Raw genomic sequence first — 20,515 nt, forward strand, 5'->3', positions numbered from 1 at the left:
TTTGTTATGTATGTTTCAGGACTTCATACCAAATTAAAATGAATTTGTTTTCATTTTTCAGGCGATTCAATAAGATTTTTGATAGCAATTTTGTTCTGAACTTTAAGGAATAAATACTACAACAGAATTAATCTGTTTGGTAGATCATTTTAGAGTTGCCTTTAACTGTTTCAGGAATGTTGGAGGAATATCCATTCTACACCCATTACATGTTTAGCCTCCATTCATAAAAGCAAAGTTGTCAAATGCAATAGTTCAATAGTTACAAGCTAAATATATCAATAATTATAAACTAAATACAATATGATAAGCATCTATGCAGAAAGACAAACAAACAGTTTCCATGCAACAACTAGGGAGAGTGTTAACATTATTGGACTGGATGTTGACTAGATACTGTAGCATAACCTATATAGGTTCCTTAGTCATTCCTATAAATAGTTTTGTTTCCAGTAAGCTGACATAATGTACCATTAAATATGGTACATATATGGAACATACAAAACAGCTGACAAATTAAGCAGCAGAAAGGTATAGGGAAAATCTTACAATCAAACAAAACCATAAAAACCATATTTGTAAACCAAAACTCAGCAATTTTCTGTTCTTTAAATAGCATTGTAGTGACACATGAAGTACCCCATGGACAATTGTATTTTAGAGAAAATTGGGAATTAACTTATTTTAATCATACTAAAAATATTCAAGAAAACCAAAAATCCCCTTGCATGACAAAACTTTTCCCTTTATCTAGCCCTTGAGACCGAGATTATATTGAGATTCTGAAATATTAATGAGTACAAACATGACACCCAGTATAGAACAGGCCAACATTTTCAATCTGACCATGGCATGCATTTGATTGTTGCTGTCACCTACTGGTCAGTTTATGAATTATCCTGATGAATAAATTTGAATACATGTGAGATAAAGAGAAATGTGTGCAGTGATTCTCACTGCAGTTGTCTATGGTATAGACCTGAGATTTTATAGCTAAAAAAGGGAATGGACTGGATTTATATAAATGGACTGCATTTATATAGCGCTTTACAATTGATGCCTCTCATTCACCAGAACAGTTAGGGGTTAGGTGTCTTGCTCAGGGACATTTCGACACGCCCTGGCCAGGGATCAAACCAGCAACCCTGTGACTGCCAGACAACCGCTCTTACCTCCTGAGCTATGTCGCTGAGCTATGTTGTGGAAGAGATTGATAGTGAAAAATGCACATCCTGAAAGCTTGTGAACTTCAGTTTAATTCACTTGCTACACCCCTTACACTTTTTCCTTTTTTGTCAGCAGGCAGCACATCGTCATTTCCAGTTTGTACATATTTAAATTGTCCTAACTGTCACTGAAAAAAGGCCCCCACCTCTCCACACAGACCTTCCAGACTTGCCAGGTATGAATCAATGAACAAAACTTTCTTTCATTAGACTGTATAGATACAGTGAGCAGAGCATAATGCAACATAATCCCAGTTTATTTATTTTACCCCTCCCTTGCTGACTCAATCCTTTCTTGCCCAAATTCAAAAGCACAATCTGGTTCAGTTTGACCTGTGGCTCTCCCACATCACAGTCTCCCAGTCACAAACACAGCAACCCCAATTTAACAGTGATCCCCTTATTTCACCCTGTCAAACATGCCCATACTACAGGATAATCGCGCATTAGGAATTAGTTCTTGTAGATCTAATAGCAGCTAAAATTCAGTAGCAGTTTGGCAGGCGATAGTTTTATTATTCAAGAACCCTGTTCTGATGAATGATACGCAGCTGCATGATATTGTTGTACTGCCATCCTTTATCAGCTACCTTGGGAAAGGTGAAGACATACTGGCCTAAGAATTTTTTTTTTTCACTATTTACTTATTTTATTTATGACAGCCTAGATTTAATATGACTAGGAAGCTTGAGTAATCAGTAAGAATATAATACATAATACCAGACGTGTGTCGCAAATGCAGAAGACACGCAGTAGTCTTGATAGTGTTTTTTTTTTTTTAAAGTAAATTTGGTCTTCCACACTTTTTGGAGGTATTTTTGTATGTTTGTCATTTAATTGAAGAAAGCAGACACTGTTCTTCTAAGTCACAAGAAAGAAAATCACAATGTTATCAAAGTGCATCCCCTGCTGGCTATGAAAGGAATTGCACTATGCTGGGAGCCCGATGAAACGGCATTGTTATGTTACTGAATGATATCTTCAGCCATCCTGTTTCATGGTTTGAAGTGTGCATAACCAGAAACCAGCACAAACAATATTGTTAAACACAAGAGTTGCAAGACAAATATGCTCAGTAAAATGGATGTGTGTACCTTACTCCCCAACTGAATGTTTTTTCTTTTTTCTTTTACAGTGATAGATTTATCCAAATAAACCATGATGCCCTGGTAGTCAACTCATCCTCATGAGCCAGGTATATTAAAAATTGAATGCTTCTCATCATACTTTCTATGCACTGGATTTATGAAAAATAACATACCAATTGCACAAATGAGCCAACTGTCAATGCAATGTGGGATTCTTCCCACGGGACTCTGCTGCTGTTTTCTTAGCCCTAACAGCTTGGGGTCAGTGGTGGGCAGTATATATCACACAGCTCTGTGGACATCATCAAGGCCTGACAAGTACTGAAAAAAGAAGAAGAGGGGGAAAAAAAACAAAGCACATAACAGAAATGAATGCCCATTCCAGGGATCTGTGAAGAAAAAATGCTTTCATGTACAGAACACAGGCTGTGGCTGTGTTTGACTATGCATTTTGAGAAGTTTAACATTGCCATGTTTTAAGCAGCAATCAATAAAAAAACATGTTGATAGATGACTGGAGAGTTTATCCTCATATAAAGGGAATCTTTCTTAGCCATTTAAAAATGAATACGAAACTGCAGATCTATCACAAATGCATTAACAGTGTAAAAAAGCTAGAATCTAGTCTGCTGAGCAATATGTTATTAGTGCTTCACTGTGAAAATAAAATTGATGAAAATCAAGTTAAAATCTTTAAGCTCAAATCAGAAATATTAATGTAGGCTGATGAAAACATTTTTTTTTAACAAACAATGGATATTGTTTAAAGTACACATACATTTAAGTTAAAAACCTATATGATTGCAATGAGAACATTCTGCTTGTTCGAATGCTATCTAGAAACCTGAAAATATACCAATATTATAACAAGAATTGTGGGAAATGTTTGTTAAAGGTAGTGTTGAACTGATTGTGCTGTACTACTGTGCCATATTCACGTTCAGTAAATGGTATATGTAGAAACACGTGTGTCTATTTCTAGCCAGGGATGCCAAGCATAGCTTTCTCTTCTATACACTGCATACCAAAGCAGCCATACGATTATCAACTGTCAATGGTTTGGACCAGTAAGTAAACACAGACTGTCCCTGCCTTTGTAATGCACTGAAGACCTAAACTCTACTGCCACAATAAAAATGGGAAAATGTGTAAGATGTGGATGAATTATAAACTAATTGTTTAAAAACCTTATGCAGTGTTGCCACTCAGATAATTTAACGAAAAACAAATTAAATATGTATAATGAGCTCCATAATGTTTGGGACAAATTTGGCTCTGTACTCCACAATTTTAGATTTGCAATTAAACAATGAAACTGGGTAGCAGCATGGAGGTGCAGTGGGTTACATTGTTGACTCACAGCAAGACGTTTGCATGTTCTCCTTGTGTTCACGTGGGTTTCCTCCCACAGTTAAAAGACATGCAGGTTAGGTTAACTGGAGAGTGTAAATTGCCCATAGGTGTGAGTGGGTGAGGGAATGGTGTGTGTATGGAAAGGTCTGGTGACCCATCCAGGGTCTATTCCTGCCTTTTTCCCAATGCATTTTGGGATAGGCTCCAGCACCCTCCAAGACCCTGACAAGTAATAAGCGGGTTATATAATGGATTTCTTTACTGCAAGTATTCGAAAGCTTTCAGTATCTCGTCTTAATTCTAGGCTTTTAATTGTCTTTAGAGTTTGTTATTGCATTTGTCAGTATAAGGACCAGAGTTGAGCCAATGAAAGTCAAGGAAGCCATTATGAGGCTGAGAAATATGAAAAAAAAAAACAGTCAGACACATAGACCAAACCTTAGGCTTACCAAACTCAACTGTTTGGAAAATCATCAAGAAGAAAGAGAGCACTGGTCAGCTCAAAAATCACAAAGGGCCTGATGGGCTAAAGAACTGTACTGTTTATGATAGAATAATTCTGAAATACTGACTATTGATAGAGAAAGCTCTCTTGTTCTTGTAAGTAATATGAGATACAATCAAAACTCATAAGAGAATATAGGATAAATGCTATGCTATTTAGAATGAAAAGATGAAGAGTCGGCTTACTGTAGATTTCTGAGGTCTTTTGCAATGTGACAGTTATTGTTGTGCAGAACTTCAACATAATTTATTATTAGTATTATTATTAGTCTTATTCTTATTACTACTACTACCTCTGCTTAAATATATGTCTATATGTGCTGGTTTTGTTCAAATTTACCTTGACACAATTTAAATGGTCACAGAGTTGCTGATTGGTTTAAATGGGAGCAAACCATTGCAAAACAGTATCCTGAAAAAGCATGGCATTGCCAACAATATATATGATCTTCTCCCAGATTATAAGAAAGAACGATATTTACTTCGCGTAATAAGACACTTCTGACGATATGTGTTGATGGCGAAAATTATTTTCAAAGTACTTTCAGCAGAGAGTGCGTTTGTTATGTAACATGATTTAGCACATTCCCTGCTCCAAGTTACCCCGAGCCACGCAATGAGCGTGCGCCAAACACAGAGCGCAGGCGGGCGACACGCACTAGTATCACCGAGGCGTTCGGAATTAAAAATCAAATAAAGAAATACGTTCTACAAAAGAATAATAGGCAAAATACTACTTCTGATTAATACGAGGTGAGTTTTCGATCGCTTGGGGTTGTGGTCGTTGCATTATTTTAAAATATATGGGGGTATTTATCAGTGAATATTGCACAACAAAACTGAGAACAGTGGCATGGCCCTATGGCGTTGGTTTAGAAAGCATCTATGGCAGATTGGATTAGGGATAGCTTTCTAAATACAGTTTTCCCGGTACGTATTCCTCAATAAAGAGGGCGTTTATGTTCAGAAATGTAGGAAGAACAGTTTCGTAATAAATACACGGATGGAAGTACGGATGGATTTGAATACACCTGGTGATCCGCTGAAATAAATATAAAGTAAGCGCATGGGCCGTCTTAAATTTTTCCTGAAGGATTACACCTTGCGTTATCAGTTGCTGATACACAAATTCAATTGAATCCGAAGTGTTTGCTTTTAAATTTAAGTTAATAGTTATATGGGCCCACTGTGGTAACTTTTTTTTATATATCCAGAAGTACATTTAAACATTTATTCCATAGGTCACAGTATGGAGATACAAGATGTATAATACCCAGTTGCAAATATTTCTTTATTTTGTATATGTTTTTTAATTTTTTTAATTGAGGGGGAGGGGCAGCAGGGGTTGTTTCTTTGTCTTTTTCATTCCACTGCTGTTTGGAATCCATTCCTACATCATGGCTGCAGACTATAACACGCCCCCTCGCTTGTACTCACTAGTGGCCCCCTGCTTTTATTTGTGTGTTTTTTTTTTCTTTTCTTTTCTTTACATTTCTGTGATTACCTTTCTCTGCTTGAGACTTTATTTATGTATGACCTGACCAAAAGTGGAAGAGAGCACAACTTGAAACTAGTTGAATTTGACTTCATTTTGCCGCCATTTTCTCTGTCCTTCTGTCTTATGGAAAAAGAACCAAGTAAAACCAAACAGCACAGCTTTTTATCCACACCGAAAGACACGTTTGAGTAGGGTTATGCTAGAAACCTAGGAAATAGTTTATGAATTTGGCTAATCAGATCATAGAATACAAAATATGCCTTGACAAAGCCTGCATTGTGCAATGTCTACTTTGCATTGTGTGTAACAATACTTGAATATCATGTGTGGCTCTGTAAACAAACCCAGTGCATTGCAAATTAATGTAAAGTTTGCATTTCTGTGTGTAACTTTTTTTTTTTCTTTTGGCAAGTGAGATATTGCCTACAATCCAAATATAGTGAATATTTGGATTGTAGGCATTTGATTAGAAATTGAGATGTAGGTTGCAGAAATGGCACACTAGCTTTTAACCCTTAGGCACAGAGCTGTAACCACTGCTCCACACTGAAATTAGTCACTGTTTAACAGGAAACGTAAAGAATGCCTGGCTTTAATGTTGTAGGGGGAAGATGATATGGAACCTCCCCCACCCCCCAAAATTGCTTACTTCTTTACAGAACATCTAGAATACAACACCAACACATTCATCTATATCTGAAGAGAAATGCATAACCAAATCAACCAAAGGAATATGGAAATTACCCATAGCCGTACTGATAAAGACACTCATGCATACCCATTCGGTGTGTGTATTAAGAATTAAGTTGTGTGAATTAAGCTGCTTGTAAGAGTGCAGAATGTGTGTGAAAAGCCTGTAAGTCCCTGGTTTTTAAAGCGGTATTAGGTGGGGGTGTGTACAGGTTGTGCACTAAATGTGCACTGAACTGGCGGAATGTGAGGACATCCTTTCAATATTTAAAACTGTCAGCCCAGGGGCAGATACAAAGGAGTGGAGTTCAGCTGGTTCCACTGCACATAGTTTCTGCTTGGCCAGTAATCTTTCCTGGCAGGGGACTGTACCAGCACCAACAGCAGCCCCGAGTGGCACAGGAATAATCCAAACTCTCCAAAGATAGAGTTGCACCCTCCCCCCCCACCCCTAAACTGTGGTTTGTCCATCTTGGATACTATCTGTTCTGTCCGCGTTGTGTATGTGTGGTCATTTCTATCACTGGCCAGTTTAAAGCATGATTGGGCCTGTTGTTTTTTCCCTCCTACCATGCTGTGAAATGACATGGCGACTCTGGTGTTATGTGAGATAATTGACTTGCCTGCTCATTTTGTGAGGCTCTGGGGTGAAAGAGCTCTTTTGTATGGTTGGCATTCCTTTTATTGCCCATGCTGCAGCATAGCTTTTGTAAGACTATGAGGAACGCGTGGATGCAATAATTCTGTTATCAAGGGCTACATGTTTTGTGTCGTTTTGAGGAAGCTAGCAGGGGGTGGGGGACATTGGTTTAGGGAAAGTTAAAGCTCATGTAAATGGTGACAGTGGAAATGGGGTTTGTCAGCATACTGTGGACACTGTTTGACTGCAGAGTGACGTCACTGACAGAGTTCTATATGGAATCGGCTTGCACAAACAAGGGGCCCCTATATGGGTGTTTCCTGCCCAGCTCCTTGCGGTGTCCTGTGTGCTTCAGAGAATGTTCAGCTGCACATGTGCATTGTATGCACTTTACTGACATGACCAAACAGTCCAATTGCTTAAAAATATAGAGTCATTTACTAATTGTTGACATGAAAATCCATTAATCCATATGAACGGGTGTTCAAGGTATTTAAAATAGTTACCCAAGATATGGAGTGGAAAATTCCAGTCCTACAAATGCAATCTAGATACTTTAAGAAGTATCTAGATTGTTTAGCAGAGAGAGCACTTTGCACTGGGTTTAACTAACATTGGGAAGGGAATTTGGACCTGCTCTCTCTGCTTTGGTAGCTCATGTGACACTGCCATCTTGTCTTGTTTCAGATCTGTAGTGGAAACAGAAGTAGTAAAGGGGGGAGGGTTCATCCCTCAAGATGGCAGTTCAATGTAGGGATTTGTGAGGTATTGCATCAGATAAAGCATTATACAGGGTCTTGACTATGGAAAGAAGGTCAAAGTTCTTTAAGTTATATGTATGTGGTGTTTACTCCCCATTCCACAGTTCTTGATGGAACCTTATTTGTTTTCTTGTGATTCAGAAATGTTATATTGTGCTTGTAGGTTTATGAATGGTGATAATAAGTCCTGTATAGTTAAAAGTGGGAAATTGGTTAAGAAAAAAAAATGCGCATGGGTTCAGATTGAGCCCCAACTCTGCAGGATACAAAGGGCAATGGTTCAACAACTATGGTTAGGTTAGCATTGAACCAAACCAGAGTCCCTGCATAATGCCTCCACAAAATGGCTGCTCCAGCTCAGTCTGGCCTCTGTCCCTGCGAAGGGGAAACAGTGTCCGAACTCTCCTGTAGTTGATTCATTTCAGCCCGTTGCCCGCTTTGCTTAAAATCAGTAATTAGCATAATTTCATAATGCAGGCTCTAGGGAGTGAACCCCAGGAGATAAGATATTCATCTGGTGCCTCAACATTGTGGGGCACTGAGAGGCCGGACTGACTGAACAATACAGAGCTCTCAGTGTTACCTTGGATGGATCAAACAACTCTTCTTAACAGAGTATTTCAGCTCAGTGGGGTTGAAGTCCCACCCTGTTAACAGAATGCTTTTCTTTTGATATGTTCAGGAGTCCCCAGACAGGAATGTGGAATGAAGCGGGGAGGGAAGTCCGAGGGGGTTGGGGGGCTGCGGGCTGTATTACACCCAGAGTAGCACTGAGAACCAGGTCAAATGAGGCGTGAGACATCTGTTAGAAAGAGAGCACCCAGATCTACATTCTTTACTGATATCTCATTCTTTACTGATATCTCATTCTTAAATTCAAGGCTCACGTGCTTATTCATGCTAGTTTTTTCTTGCAAAATGTACTTCTGCTCCAGTGTAATGCTCCTAGCTAACTACTTGGTAGTGACTCAAACTAAACTCTCTTTTATTAATCAGAATTTAAAGGTTTAAAAATGTTTGTCTTCAACAAGGCAAACATTTGTGATCTAACAGTAATTGGATACGCAGTGAGCATTTTTTTCCTGATACTGAGGTGAATTGAGCAAACTGATGAAAAAAGTTGTCTACTGAGGGAGATTATGGTACATGTATGTCAGTACAGTATGTGCACAGGAAGGAAGTCTAGAGCTGGAACTTTAGTCAGCATATTGTATGTCTCTTGATGAGCGTCATGATAGAGAGGGTTACCAGTGAAATATATCCGTTGTCCTCTCTATGCAGTCTAATTGGAAAAATTTTTCATGCAAAGAAAAAATAAAATAAAACTGAATTCCTGACTGGGTATTTATTGGTGTCGCTCCTGTTGACACTACTCCTTCCTGCTTTTGCCATGCAACTTTCTGTTGAGTGATCGCCCAACCCCCCAAGTCAGTTGAGCTATGTACTCCTGGAGACGCACAGTGCAACAATTGTAGCTGTCATTCATTTCTTTTTGGAAGGGAAACTTTGGTTTGCTAGCTATGCGAGATAGTTGGCTGATTGTATCTCGTGTAGTGCTTTAGTTGCTGTTACTTTGTGCTCACTGTGTCTTTCTCTTGGCTAATGTCTTGTGGGAGTGTGTGTGTGTGTACGTTCTGTACTCCAGCAGCACATTCCTCATCTGCTCACGGGCATAATGGGTGAACGTGTTTCAAAACGTTTGAAAAGCTGGATAACTTTTCTTTTTATACCAGATGTTTCAGTGTATGTTCCAACTAGAATAAAGTTCGGGGGGGGGGGGATGGGAATAAAAATGATGACGTATTTATTTATTTGTGTTTGAATAACTGAATTACTTTTGCCACTTACACACTTACACATAGATGCCCTTCTTCTCTACCAAACCAATGTCTTCTTTGGTAGACTCTGAGAGTTGCTGTTTGGAAGCTGTGGGTTTTCAGGTCTGTGGATGTAGCTTGTTTGTTTTGGCTGTATTGGCAGAATTAGTTGTACTTAGTGGCCCCGAATGTACATCACTGGCCATGCTGTGTTGTCTGTGTTTATTTTGGTGCACTATTTAGTAGTAATGCAGTCTTTTGCCATCTTGTCATTTAACCCCCATTTGAAAATTTATACAGAAGGTTCCCGTGGATATGCTGTTGAGAACAGTCTGTCTAATGTTAGTTATGTTAGTTTTGGGAAGTCCATGCTACTTGCACAGGGACTAGGAGGGGGAGTGGCAGGTTTAATTAGCACAGTGGTGTAAGAGGTTTTATGGGGATAAATCCTTCCAGTGGTCACTAGAGTAATAGTTACTGCCTCACACAGTTGAGGTTTATTGGCTGCATGTGTTCATTAGGGCTAATACCTGTGCCCGCATGCTGTTGATACACATGGTCACTACCTTTTGGTTCTTACGAGGATAGATTCTGTTTTTTCAAAATGGCCTCTTTGGAATGTTTAAAGGTCCCCTCCCCCCATTTCTTTTTTCAATTTCCTTTCAGCCTTTCATAAAATGCCTTTAGTTTTGTTTTAAATGACCTATTGGCCTGACCTCCGTAGAATAAAAAACTAGGCAACAGAGATGATTTAAAAATCCTTAAAGTTTGCACCAGGGTTGGAGAAAAAAAAACTCTGATCGAGACCAAGTGCAGATACTGTGATGTTTTTTTAATAATAAAAAAATGAATGCCTAGAACAGAATTCTGTTCAATTTGGTAGTTCATTTTCCAGAGCGTATTCATGTTTGAATAAATGAAATGCTACAAATACCAGTGAAATTTCAATAAGATTGAATAGATAATGTACAAATTTGCCTTTACAAGTGGCAGTGCGCACAATTTTCATTTAGTGCTTAGTAAATCTTTCTAAAGAAACATATTTTGGTTCTAACTCTGGGTAACTTTTGAATCTCAGGGATGGAATTCCCTGTGGATGTCCTGGCCGCCTTGAGCCATGAAGATTTGGTGCATTCAGCTGAAGATTATATGTCTGACCTCCTCTACAGTAACCCTGACAACGCTGAGCACTTCTCACTTCCAAACTCCCGACGGGTAAGAGATGAATTCAACTCTCCTTTGCTCTGCATAGGATTCCACTGAAAGCCCCATTAGTGATGACCATCGTATTTGTGTTTGTAGTGTTATACTCATAATAATGCCTATATTTGTGATGCCCTTGGTTGCCTGTGTGGGGTACTGAAGCTGAAATGCCACCTCTGGATAGACTGACATTGAGTCTTCTCTCACCATCTTCTCCAGAAGTCATCATGAAGGGTTATTTTTGCAAATTGTCACATTAAAGTTTTTAAACTGAGCTTATAGGTGCAGTAACAAATGGCCAGTCTAGCTACAGCATTGCCTGGTGATTGGCTTCCCGATCTCTCATCCATACTTCTTAGAAAAAGTGAATTAATGAAATGCCACAGAAATGGGCTCTTGTTTCAACCTTTGTAAAGGTCTTCTCAAATAGGCTAACTCTTCAACATATAGCAGATGGACCTACATATAACTACATGCATGCCTGTGTGCCTTGACCTGCTTCTTGTTCTAGACTGCCTTAAGCTAAGTGAATCAATTAGTTACTAATGTGGAATTTAGTATGTGCTGAAGGGATTCTTAATTTGCAGGGTCCTTGTGATTGACAACTAATTTTCAGGAGTGTTATTCTCTATGATCTGCATTCCCTGGTGTCAGTGTACAAGCCTGCGTGTATCTTTAGGGGCTTCACACCAAGGATAAAGAAACTGTAGCTGGTCCTCTTAATTCTGTTTACAGTCTTAGCCTGAAAGTTTATTAAGGGTATCAAAATGGGATGACACTTCTCAGAATTATGGACCAGTTTTGGAATGCTGGGATAATGCAAGATTGTAGGTTAAATAAAACACTTCTTAGGGTGCACCATGTTTTCAGCCATTCCTGGCCAGCTACCCATGAAAAATTATTCGTGACATTTGCCTTAGATACTTGAACTACATCTGTACATCTGTGGATCACCCTGGATGAGGGTATCTCATAAGTAAATGTATAATATTCACTGTGTATCTCTGTGCTGTCTTACCTTTTGCAGTGACAGTGTCCTTTGGTTTTGTCTGCTCTTCAACACAATCTGCTGTTACTATCTTTGATACCAGCCATATCTGATGAATCTGTCATGTGATTTCTCTGTCTGGTCTTTTCAACAGATCCCTCTGACCATTTCGAATGTAGGCTTTGTCCCTCTCTATGGATCTGACCTCAGACACAAAGTGTTAGCTCTTTTCTCTCCAGAAGACCAGTTCACAGGTATTCCATTTAATTCAAGGCATATCACTACCAATTTCCTGAACGGCATAACAGTCGAAGCTACAATGTACCGACTTGCTTGAACCAATCAAATTAATTTCCCTCCACGTAAAACACGATGATTGGTTAATGTTAATGAGCATAAGAGCGCATCACCCAGCTAGAGTTTCATGAAGCCTCACTCATATCACTGCACATCACCATTGTATCACAGAAGCTTTATTGCTGTTTTTCCTCACCGCCTGGCCCTTTTTGTTTTCAGCTGTGGCTCTGTATCTGGGAGATCAATGGTGGGCTGTGGAGGATATTCTGAAAACTGCAGACCCTTCTCGAAAGGGGCTCCTGAAGGTACAGCGCACGCACAAATGTGCAATAATGTGTCCTTGAGTCAGTGTCACATGAACATTCACTGTTATCCCACTATAATTGGATACGATCTTTACTGTGAATCCACCTCCATGCTGACGGCAGAAAAGAATCACTGCATTCTTTTTGTGACTTGCTTGCATCTTCACCAGTATTGGCATTCAACCAGTCAACTCACTTGGAAAATACGCCTTTCTGATTACTTATGTATTGTAATGTATGTAGTGTTCATGCAACAACCAATCACCTGAATGTAATGCAGTGCAATATAACACGTTGTAATGCAGTTATGAATGCAGTTGTGAATGCAAAAACATTTGGGTAATATCCATTTGCATTTTTCTCTGAAATATACATGCATAATAAAGTACATTTTTCATTGTGCTCTGTATATTTAAGTCTTAAGAATGGGCGGTTGGTTATCTAGAATTGTACTGTGGCAGTCACACAAATTTAGTTTCTCTTGTCAAAGAAATGCATTGTACAAAAGTTGTGTAAGTCGCTCTGGATAAGAGTGTCTAGTAAATGCTGGTAATGTATACATATTTTCCCCAAACTAGTACCAGTTGGATAAAGCTTCAAAGCCATTTTACTTATTTGCAGGATAGTCTTTGGCAAACCTGGTACATAGTAAAGTTCTTTTAGTATGTAGAGGAGCAATACTTCCAATATAATGCTCACAGTGGTTTCATTCTTAACAAATAAAAGTAAAATCATTTCACCCTGGGGTGAAAACTAGCTGTCATCTGGAGACTGGAAGCCTGTTTTCGTGCCCTTTTCATACTATTTAATTTCCTGGAAAACAGCAGAATATCCTTTCATATCCTGTGAGAAACTGAACGTCGTGCGTGGCAGAGGGGGAATGTCCTGTTGTGGATGCCGTAATGGAGCTCTGTCTGGTGTTCTGTTTCTAGGTGCGGAGTCTCGGGGAGAAAATAGCGCTGTACGTGCTCAACCGCATAGTGTACAGATCGAAGGAGATGAGCCAAAATGAAGTGCCTTTTCTTTGCCACAGTGCAAGTGATTATGCCAAAATTCTCTGGAAAAATGGTGAAGCTGTTGGCTTCTACTCGGTCAAACCCACAGGTAAATCTACAAACCAGAGGGTGCTTCCCCAATTTCTTGTTTAATGTTATTTTAGGTATACTTCTTCACTTTAAGAAAAACTCTCTTGACTGCTTCAGAAAAATATGACACACGCTCTTTTCCTGAAAAGGTTTTACTTAAAATCTCCTCAAGTTCAGTTGGGTTTAAAGGAAGACCTTAATTATCAAACATACCACAGAAAAGAAGCCTCAGTATATCTGTAAATGGAATGGCTCTCAAGATTGTTCACACTACAAATGTTACAACAGCTTAATTTCTGTGTTTCTATAGTTTGAATACCAGTATGCAGTTTTACTGATGGTGTATTTTTTCTATGTTATGTATGAAATAGTATATAATCAGAAACATATATTTTATCATTGAAAACAATAAAAGCAAATTACAATCAAAGGAAATGTGTGAGGGTTGTTGTAAAATCATTTTAACAGGGCCTGCTTAAGTTAAGGATGTCTTGCCCTTCCACCACTGCAAAGTGCTCCTACAGTACATTGAAAGTAGTAAACTCCTAGTTTTGTTCCCTACTGATCATGTGTGTCTAATTGCTCTTCATTCCTCTAACAGGAAGCTTGTGCAATAGCTTTTTGACTCAGCGTTACCTTCTGCCTGTCATGGATTCCATATTTGTCCGGAAGATTCACCGTGGTAATGGGCATGGCCTTCAGATACTGGAGGACTTTGTGGATTGTTTCAAAGAGGACTCGCTTGGGTTGAAGTATCCCCTTTCACAGGCCATGTTAAAAGGTAATTGGCAGATAATGGGCAAAAGACACATGTGGTGGATGAGAAAATAGAATGAAAAGTGTGTGCAGAAGATTGCCTCCAGTAATCTCTGTGTAACCTGTGAAAACCGTCCTTTGTAATGTTTCAAACGTTGAATTAATGTCTGTCATTTAGTGTTGTCAGATGACGCCAGTCTTGTTGCCCGTGTCTTCTCCTAGTGTGTGGACAATACCTTAACACATATCCAGCCGACCGGGAGTTGCTGTGGGAAGTGGAAAGTGTTGGAGGCCCGTTCCAGAGATGCAGAATAGCAAGCAAGCTTCAGTCAATTGCTGTGAGCGGTAAGGCTACCCTGGTAATGGAATTCAACATGGTGGACAACAAACAGCTTTTTATTGTCCTCGTGATTCTAAATGATTTCTCATTTTGTTGATTCTCCTAAGGCCTTTGCCTGGAAGATGCACTTTTGCATGAGAACGACGTAGCCATGGAAGAGGAGGTGCAAAAAGAAACCCTATCAAACTCTGTGGAAGTCACGGTTTGTTAAATTTTTTGCCAGTTTAACTCCGGTTTCCTTTATATCTTATCTCTCTTCAAAATACAGTCTGAAGCTGTAAAAATAAACAATTAAACTTGTTTTTCAGTTCCCAGTATAATTTCATATGGCCTTTGTTTTTGTGGAAGGATTATGTAATTTTCATTTTACGGCTGTTTTAATGTTTTATACATTTGCTAAACACTTTTGTATGTGATATAGTGACAAAATTACAGGTCTTTGACTTAACTTTTGTTTTTTATTGTTAGGAAGTCACGATGGTCAATAAGCACCTCAGAGCTGGCAAGTATTCACTATTCACTTTACCACAATATGTTTTCCCCTTTAAAGGCACCAAATAACATGGCATCGAATTGTCAGTGTGAGAAATATTATCTATTTAGGAAAAGTATGGCTTGGTGATTGTCATGGCTGCATGAGTCTCAGAAAAAACTTGTGCCAAACACTTGTGAATTTAGTAACATTTTAACCATACTCAGTTTTGGCTTAAACGTGTCGCCCCTTTTCAGACACTGAAGACATGCCTGTCTCAACTCGTACCAGAGGCAGTGGTTATAGACGCAAACGGATAAGAGAGGAAGTAGAAGTTACTGAAGAAAGTCTGCCTGACAAAATAACCAGGTGATGAATATTTTAACTTTTTTAAGTCAGCCAGAACTTTTCCATAGATCGAGTGTCACAGGGAGCATTTATAATGTATATAGTGTATATAATTTTTTTTTTCTGTATGCAAACAAATTTACCACTGCTTGTGCATGCTAGATAAGGATAAAAATGAAAGTTAGGGCATGTTTGTGAATGAATCCATTTAGATAAATCCATAATCCTCGTCTGATGTTGTGTTAATGTGCGTGAACAGGGTGGATGATTCTGCAACAGCAAAGGTGGCAAACTCTGAAGGGGAGACCCCAGCAGAGGAGGGACAACTGGCCCCAGATGATGATGAAGGGGAGGGGGAGGAGCAACCAGATGAGGAAGTGGAAGATGGGGACAAGGAGGAACTAAGCCCTGTTAACAAGGAAGTGGAGAAGCCTGTGGGTCAAGAAACACCGGCACAAGAAGAGGAGAATCTGACCCTGGTGAGGAATGCCAAGTGTTTTGGAGAGGTCAATTATAGTAATTCTTAGATACTTAGTCATGTGGATTTCCCATCTTAAAGGTGGATTAATATTCAATGAAAATTTTATTATGAATTGCGATCTTAAGTTACTCCCCTTAATTTCTACCATTTTTCCCCACTCTTTTTTTTCCTCCATAAACGTTCATGTCCATCTGTGCAAAGAATGAAGCATTAGTCCTTTCCTAGCGTACGGTCACAGTGAACATATGCTTCATGCCCTGCATCTAAGCATACTGTATATTCTAAACACATTACGCCTGCTTCATTTAACATAAAATAAATGTAAGGGGGTTTCAAGAGGAGAGTCAAATCATTCATTGCACGGGGTGATCTTGCAGGAGGTGGAGCAGTTGGCCAAGGTGGAGGCGGAGCAAATAAATGGCGAAGTGACAGATGACTTTGGTAAAGAGGAGGGGGAAATCACTGAGGAACCAGCTGCTGTGGAAGAGAACTGTACCCAAGAGGAAGAGGAGGGCCAGAAGGATGTGGACATGGAGGAGGCGATTGAGGATATCGTGGAGGATAAGGTATTGAATTAGGTGGCTTCCACTCTCCACCTTCTAGGTGTGTCTGGTGTGGATGCTTTTGGAATGTTGATGTTGGCACACTACTTTCAGTTTGTTCTGAAAATGTAATGGCAGATAATGAAACTGTGTGACTAATGTTATAAAATGAAAAGTACATGCATTTAATTGGCTTCAAAATCATGAAAGCTGCATATTTGCTGCTTACTCTGAGTAAGGCTGAGTCATTCCTGTTACATACGATTGTCTTTGATGCTTTGCAGGACACCGGAGGGGCAGTTCCTGAAGGACCAGAGGAGCAGACATCAGCAGTAGAGGAGTCCTTGCATGCTGAGCAGGCTTCTTCTGCAGAAGAGGCCTTGCCAACAGAAGAGGAGCAGACACCCCCAGCAGAAGAGGCCTTGCCAACAGAGGAGGAGCAGACATCCCCAGTAGAAGAGGCCTTGCCAACTGAGGAGGAGCAGACATCCTCAGTAGAAGAGGCCTTGCCAAAAGAGGAGGAGCAGACATCCCCAGCAGAAGAGGCCTTGCCAACAGAGGAGGAGCAGACATCCCCAGTAGAAGAGGCCTTGCCAGCAGAGCAGGAGCAGACCTCCCTAGGAGAAGAGGCCTCGCCAGCAGAGCAAGGGGAAATCTCCCCCATCGAAGAGGTTGATGTAGATGAGCAGGCCTCTACAGCAGACGAAGCCTTGTCATCAGAAGAACACACGGCTCCAACAAAGGAAGAGACCCCACTAGTGGAACAGGAGGAAGAGGCACAACCAGCAAAGGAAGAGGATCTTCCAGAAGAAGCCATGGCAGTGGAGGAACAGTCGCCAGCAGCAGGGGAAGCCTTGGCAGCAGAAATTGATTCATCAGTGAATGAGGACACATCAGTAGACCCAGTAGAAGATACTGTAGATCACCAGAAGGCTCCAGAACTAGAAAAGCCAGCCCCAGAAGTAGCTGATGGAGCTGTAGTTGTACTTGATAAAGTAATACCCGATAATGAGGAGGAAGGGATGGAAGAAAAGCGGAGTACTGAAGCTGCTCCCTTGGAAAGGGTAAATTCTCCCAGCGAACCCAGTCCTCCATTAGACAAGGACACAATGAACCTCAGTCAAGATGCTGTTCTGCTTGTTGGTCTGAAGGAGGTAACATATTGCCTAAATGGAGACAATGAAAATGATCGGACTGCACAGGAAGTAGAGAAGATGGAGGAGGAGGTACCAAAAGGAGATGTAGCAGAAAAAGGGAAGGACACTGAGGAGGAAAAGACTGAGGAAGAGAAAGCCAGAACTACTGAGGAGGAGGAGGTGGAGGTGGATGATGGTGAAACTCTAGAACTGAGCTCGGACGACGACAGTGAGCCTCCAGTTGTGGACGTGACAGGTCTCAGGAGGAAGAACAAAGAAATCCAAGCACCCCCCAAACGCAAGTCCACACGGCTCAACAAGAGACCGCTGGAGGATGACCAGACAGCGGTGTCGGAGCTAGAAGATGAAAGCATGGAGAAAGAGGAGGAAAACGCCACATCAACAGAGGAAGAAGCAGTAGAGAAGAGTTCCGATGAGGCAGATGAGCCTCCAGTTGTGGACAGGAGAGTTCTGAGACGGAAGACCAAAGTAATTCAGTCACCATCTAAACCCAGAGGGAAACGGCGCAGTAAGACCTAAACAAGTCATAGTATGCAGGCTGGAAGAGGGATGACTTTTTAAATTTGGGATGGGGGTGGGTCTCATTGTGGGTGTAGGGTTGTGATTTTATTGTATGCTGTAAGCTTACCAAAAAGCATTTTTTTTTTTTTTTAAAGCTAATTTTGGGGAAAAAGGAGAGGTTTTAGACTTTTTTTTACACATTTAAATACTGCTTAGCATTGCTGTTGGCTGATTTTTTCCATTTTCAGGTGTGCTGAAACATTTTCACAGGTCTCCTCCTGTTATGTTCTCTATATATACACATTGTGGTAGATTGACATTTCTGTAAGTTATTGTAGGCTTTTCTTTCTGGTTAGAATTTTTAACTTGACTCACAAAAATACAGTGTATTGAATATTTAAAGAGGGTGGTGTGGAGTTAAATATTTTTGCTGCTGGAGTTAAGAAGTGAAGAAATAATCTCAGAATTAAGTTTTCCATGTTTAAGTTTTCCACTTGCAGCTTTCAGTTAAGGACAAACACACTAGGTCTGATGTCTTGATAAAACTTTCAAGCGACTATGGTCTATGGAAAGCTTAAAACAGAAAACTATCAGATCATAAGTTGCTAAAACCTGTATATGTGACTAACACACACACTTTAATTATTTACATTTACGAATGGGCATAATTGAATACGATACAGGTATTATTAAACAGTAAGAGGAAAATTGTATTTGGAAAATAAGTAATTGCCTTTTTCTTTAGATAAATATGTGAATGAAACTGGCTTTCTTGTTTTAGTGACTGTAAAAGGGGAAACAAAAACGCTAGCCAGAGGCGATTGGTTTCTCAGTCTTGTTTTCAAATGAAAAGTAAGATGGAAGTATAATCAGAATTAAAATTATGGGGTTCAATAAATTAATTAAAATTATTAAAATGACATGGTCATAATATAGTGATTAACATAAGCCTATGTTTTGGCTAGATTTGACATTTAAAGCTATTATTAAAGTTACTCAAATTATTATTCATACCAAAAATATTTTCTAAAAATATAAGGGGGAAAAAAAACAGTGCAACATTCACTGTAAAATAAAAATAAGTATTTTTTTTTTACACATTTCTTAGCTGAAAAACATTCTGAAATTGTAATTTACCCACAAATGTTTCAAAATGAACGTTACTGATTTTAAGTGAATGTTGTGCTTAGGAATTTATTTTAGTGCTGCAAACTTGCTCAAGTTTGTCAGCACTTCAAAAGTAAGAATAGAAGCATTCCAAAATTGACGTAAATTGTCAAATTGGATGGCCGAAGAATATGCTGTCAGGGGTCATTGTTTGCCTATCAAGGTTTAAACATTTTTAATGGTTTTATTAAAAAAGTACAGTTTAAAATGTTGATCCTAAATAATGTGATTGCTTTAGCTTTTAAGTGCAGTACACAATGACACATGAAAATATGTCCCTGTAAAATATAACACATTTGATTTATAAAACTGCTCAAGATTACCTTGGTGGAAGTTAAATTAATTCAGTCTGTGAAGCCAAAGCAGCTTTTGAGCCATTATGCTTATATCTACCTACCTTGTTTTTCATTTTGTGTGTTTACATCTTGATATAATTGGAAGTTTAGTAGAACTTTTTATATGAATGTTTTTAGTTCTTATATTAGTATTCAGAAAAGTACCCTTCTGATATTTCACTATAGGCTTAAGCTGTGATACCCAGAGTAACCAATCACCTGTTGCTGGTTAATTACACCATCCCAGAAACTCAAGGCTGTCGATTTTAGGTCATGGACTAAAACACTGCCATATTGATCTACAGTATGGTGATGTTAGTTCAGGTTTTCTCATATTTTGGTACTATTAAAATACAAGAGAATACCACATTTAATGTTGTCTAGTTCTATAGGACTCACATTGTTTTCTTATACTCTGGTAACCCTATAACTTTGTGTCTGTTTGTTCACTCCAGAGAGACAGTTGAAAATGTACACATTTAAGATACATCATATCACTTAATCATGTTTTAAAGTGCCGATTTCGCTCTAGCCTTCAAAAGTCGACTGCATAAATAACATAAGCACAGTCACATGAGAATGGAAGATAGAAGTTTTTTTTTGTATTTTGAAGAGGAATGCAAATGTGGGTGGAAGCACAAATTTAACCAGGCTGCCCCCTGTTCAGGTTTTACACATTCACTTGTTCTTTTACTTTTTTGATTTAAAAAATGGTTTGCATTTGACTTCCACATTTATGCAATATAAAATTCCGAAAGGTACATATGGCTGTGTTCCATTTTATTATTATTTCAGCAGGTGTCCTCATAATGTTGTGTTGCTACATATCCGTCAAGAAGTGACTCGAGCCTTAAGTCTGCTACCAGTGATTTTTGAATTTATGACGTTTTCGCAAGGACAGATTTCAGACAATTGGCTGTGTGAAGGCTGTAACACGGGACATTTCTCAAGTGATTCTCTG

At 39.3% G+C, this 20,515-nt stretch overlaps 1 protein-coding gene across 1 annotated transcript; it reads left to right on the forward strand.

The window, feature by feature from the left end:
* The first annotated feature begins 4,778 nt into the window (after nucleotides 1–4,778).
* On the forward strand, nucleotides 4,779–18,454 carry LOC118212130 (soluble lamin-associated protein of 75 kDa-like). Its single transcript, XM_035389752.1, has 13 exons — nucleotides 4,779–4,924; nucleotides 10,656–10,792; nucleotides 11,923–12,022; nucleotides 12,285–12,370; nucleotides 13,303–13,474; nucleotides 14,057–14,236; nucleotides 14,434–14,556; nucleotides 14,659–14,753; nucleotides 15,020–15,053; nucleotides 15,281–15,392; nucleotides 15,631–15,850; nucleotides 16,230–16,418; nucleotides 16,679–18,454. Exons 2-13 carry the CDS (start codon nucleotides 10,658–10,660, stop codon nucleotides 18,068–18,070), a joined length of 2,838 nt encoding a protein of 945 aa, XP_035245643.1. The 5' UTR covers nucleotides 4,779–4,924; nucleotides 10,656–10,657; the 3' UTR covers nucleotides 18,071–18,454.
* The last annotated feature ends 2,061 nt before the right edge of the window (nucleotides 18,455–20,515 follow it).

Source organism: Anguilla anguilla, chromosome 14 (genome assembly GCF_013347855.1).
Source record: "Anguilla anguilla isolate fAngAng1 chromosome 14, fAngAng1.pri, whole genome shotgun sequence".
Classification (NCBI taxonomy): Eukaryota; Metazoa; Chordata; class Actinopteri; order Anguilliformes; family Anguillidae; genus Anguilla; species Anguilla anguilla.

Coding starts and splice junctions, on each gene's coding strand:
- LOC118212130 (XM_035389752.1), top strand. CDS start 10,658: ATGGAATTCCCTGTGGATGTCCTGGCCGCCTTGAGCCATGAAGATTTG. Junction 15,054..15,280: donor CAATAAGCACCTCAGAGCTG/GCAAGTATTCAC, acceptor GCCCCTTTTCAG/ACACTGAAGACATGCCTGTC. Junction 15,851..16,229: donor AAGAGGAGAATCTGACCCTG/GTGAGGAATGCC, acceptor GTGATCTTGCAG/GAGGTGGAGCAGTTGGCCAA.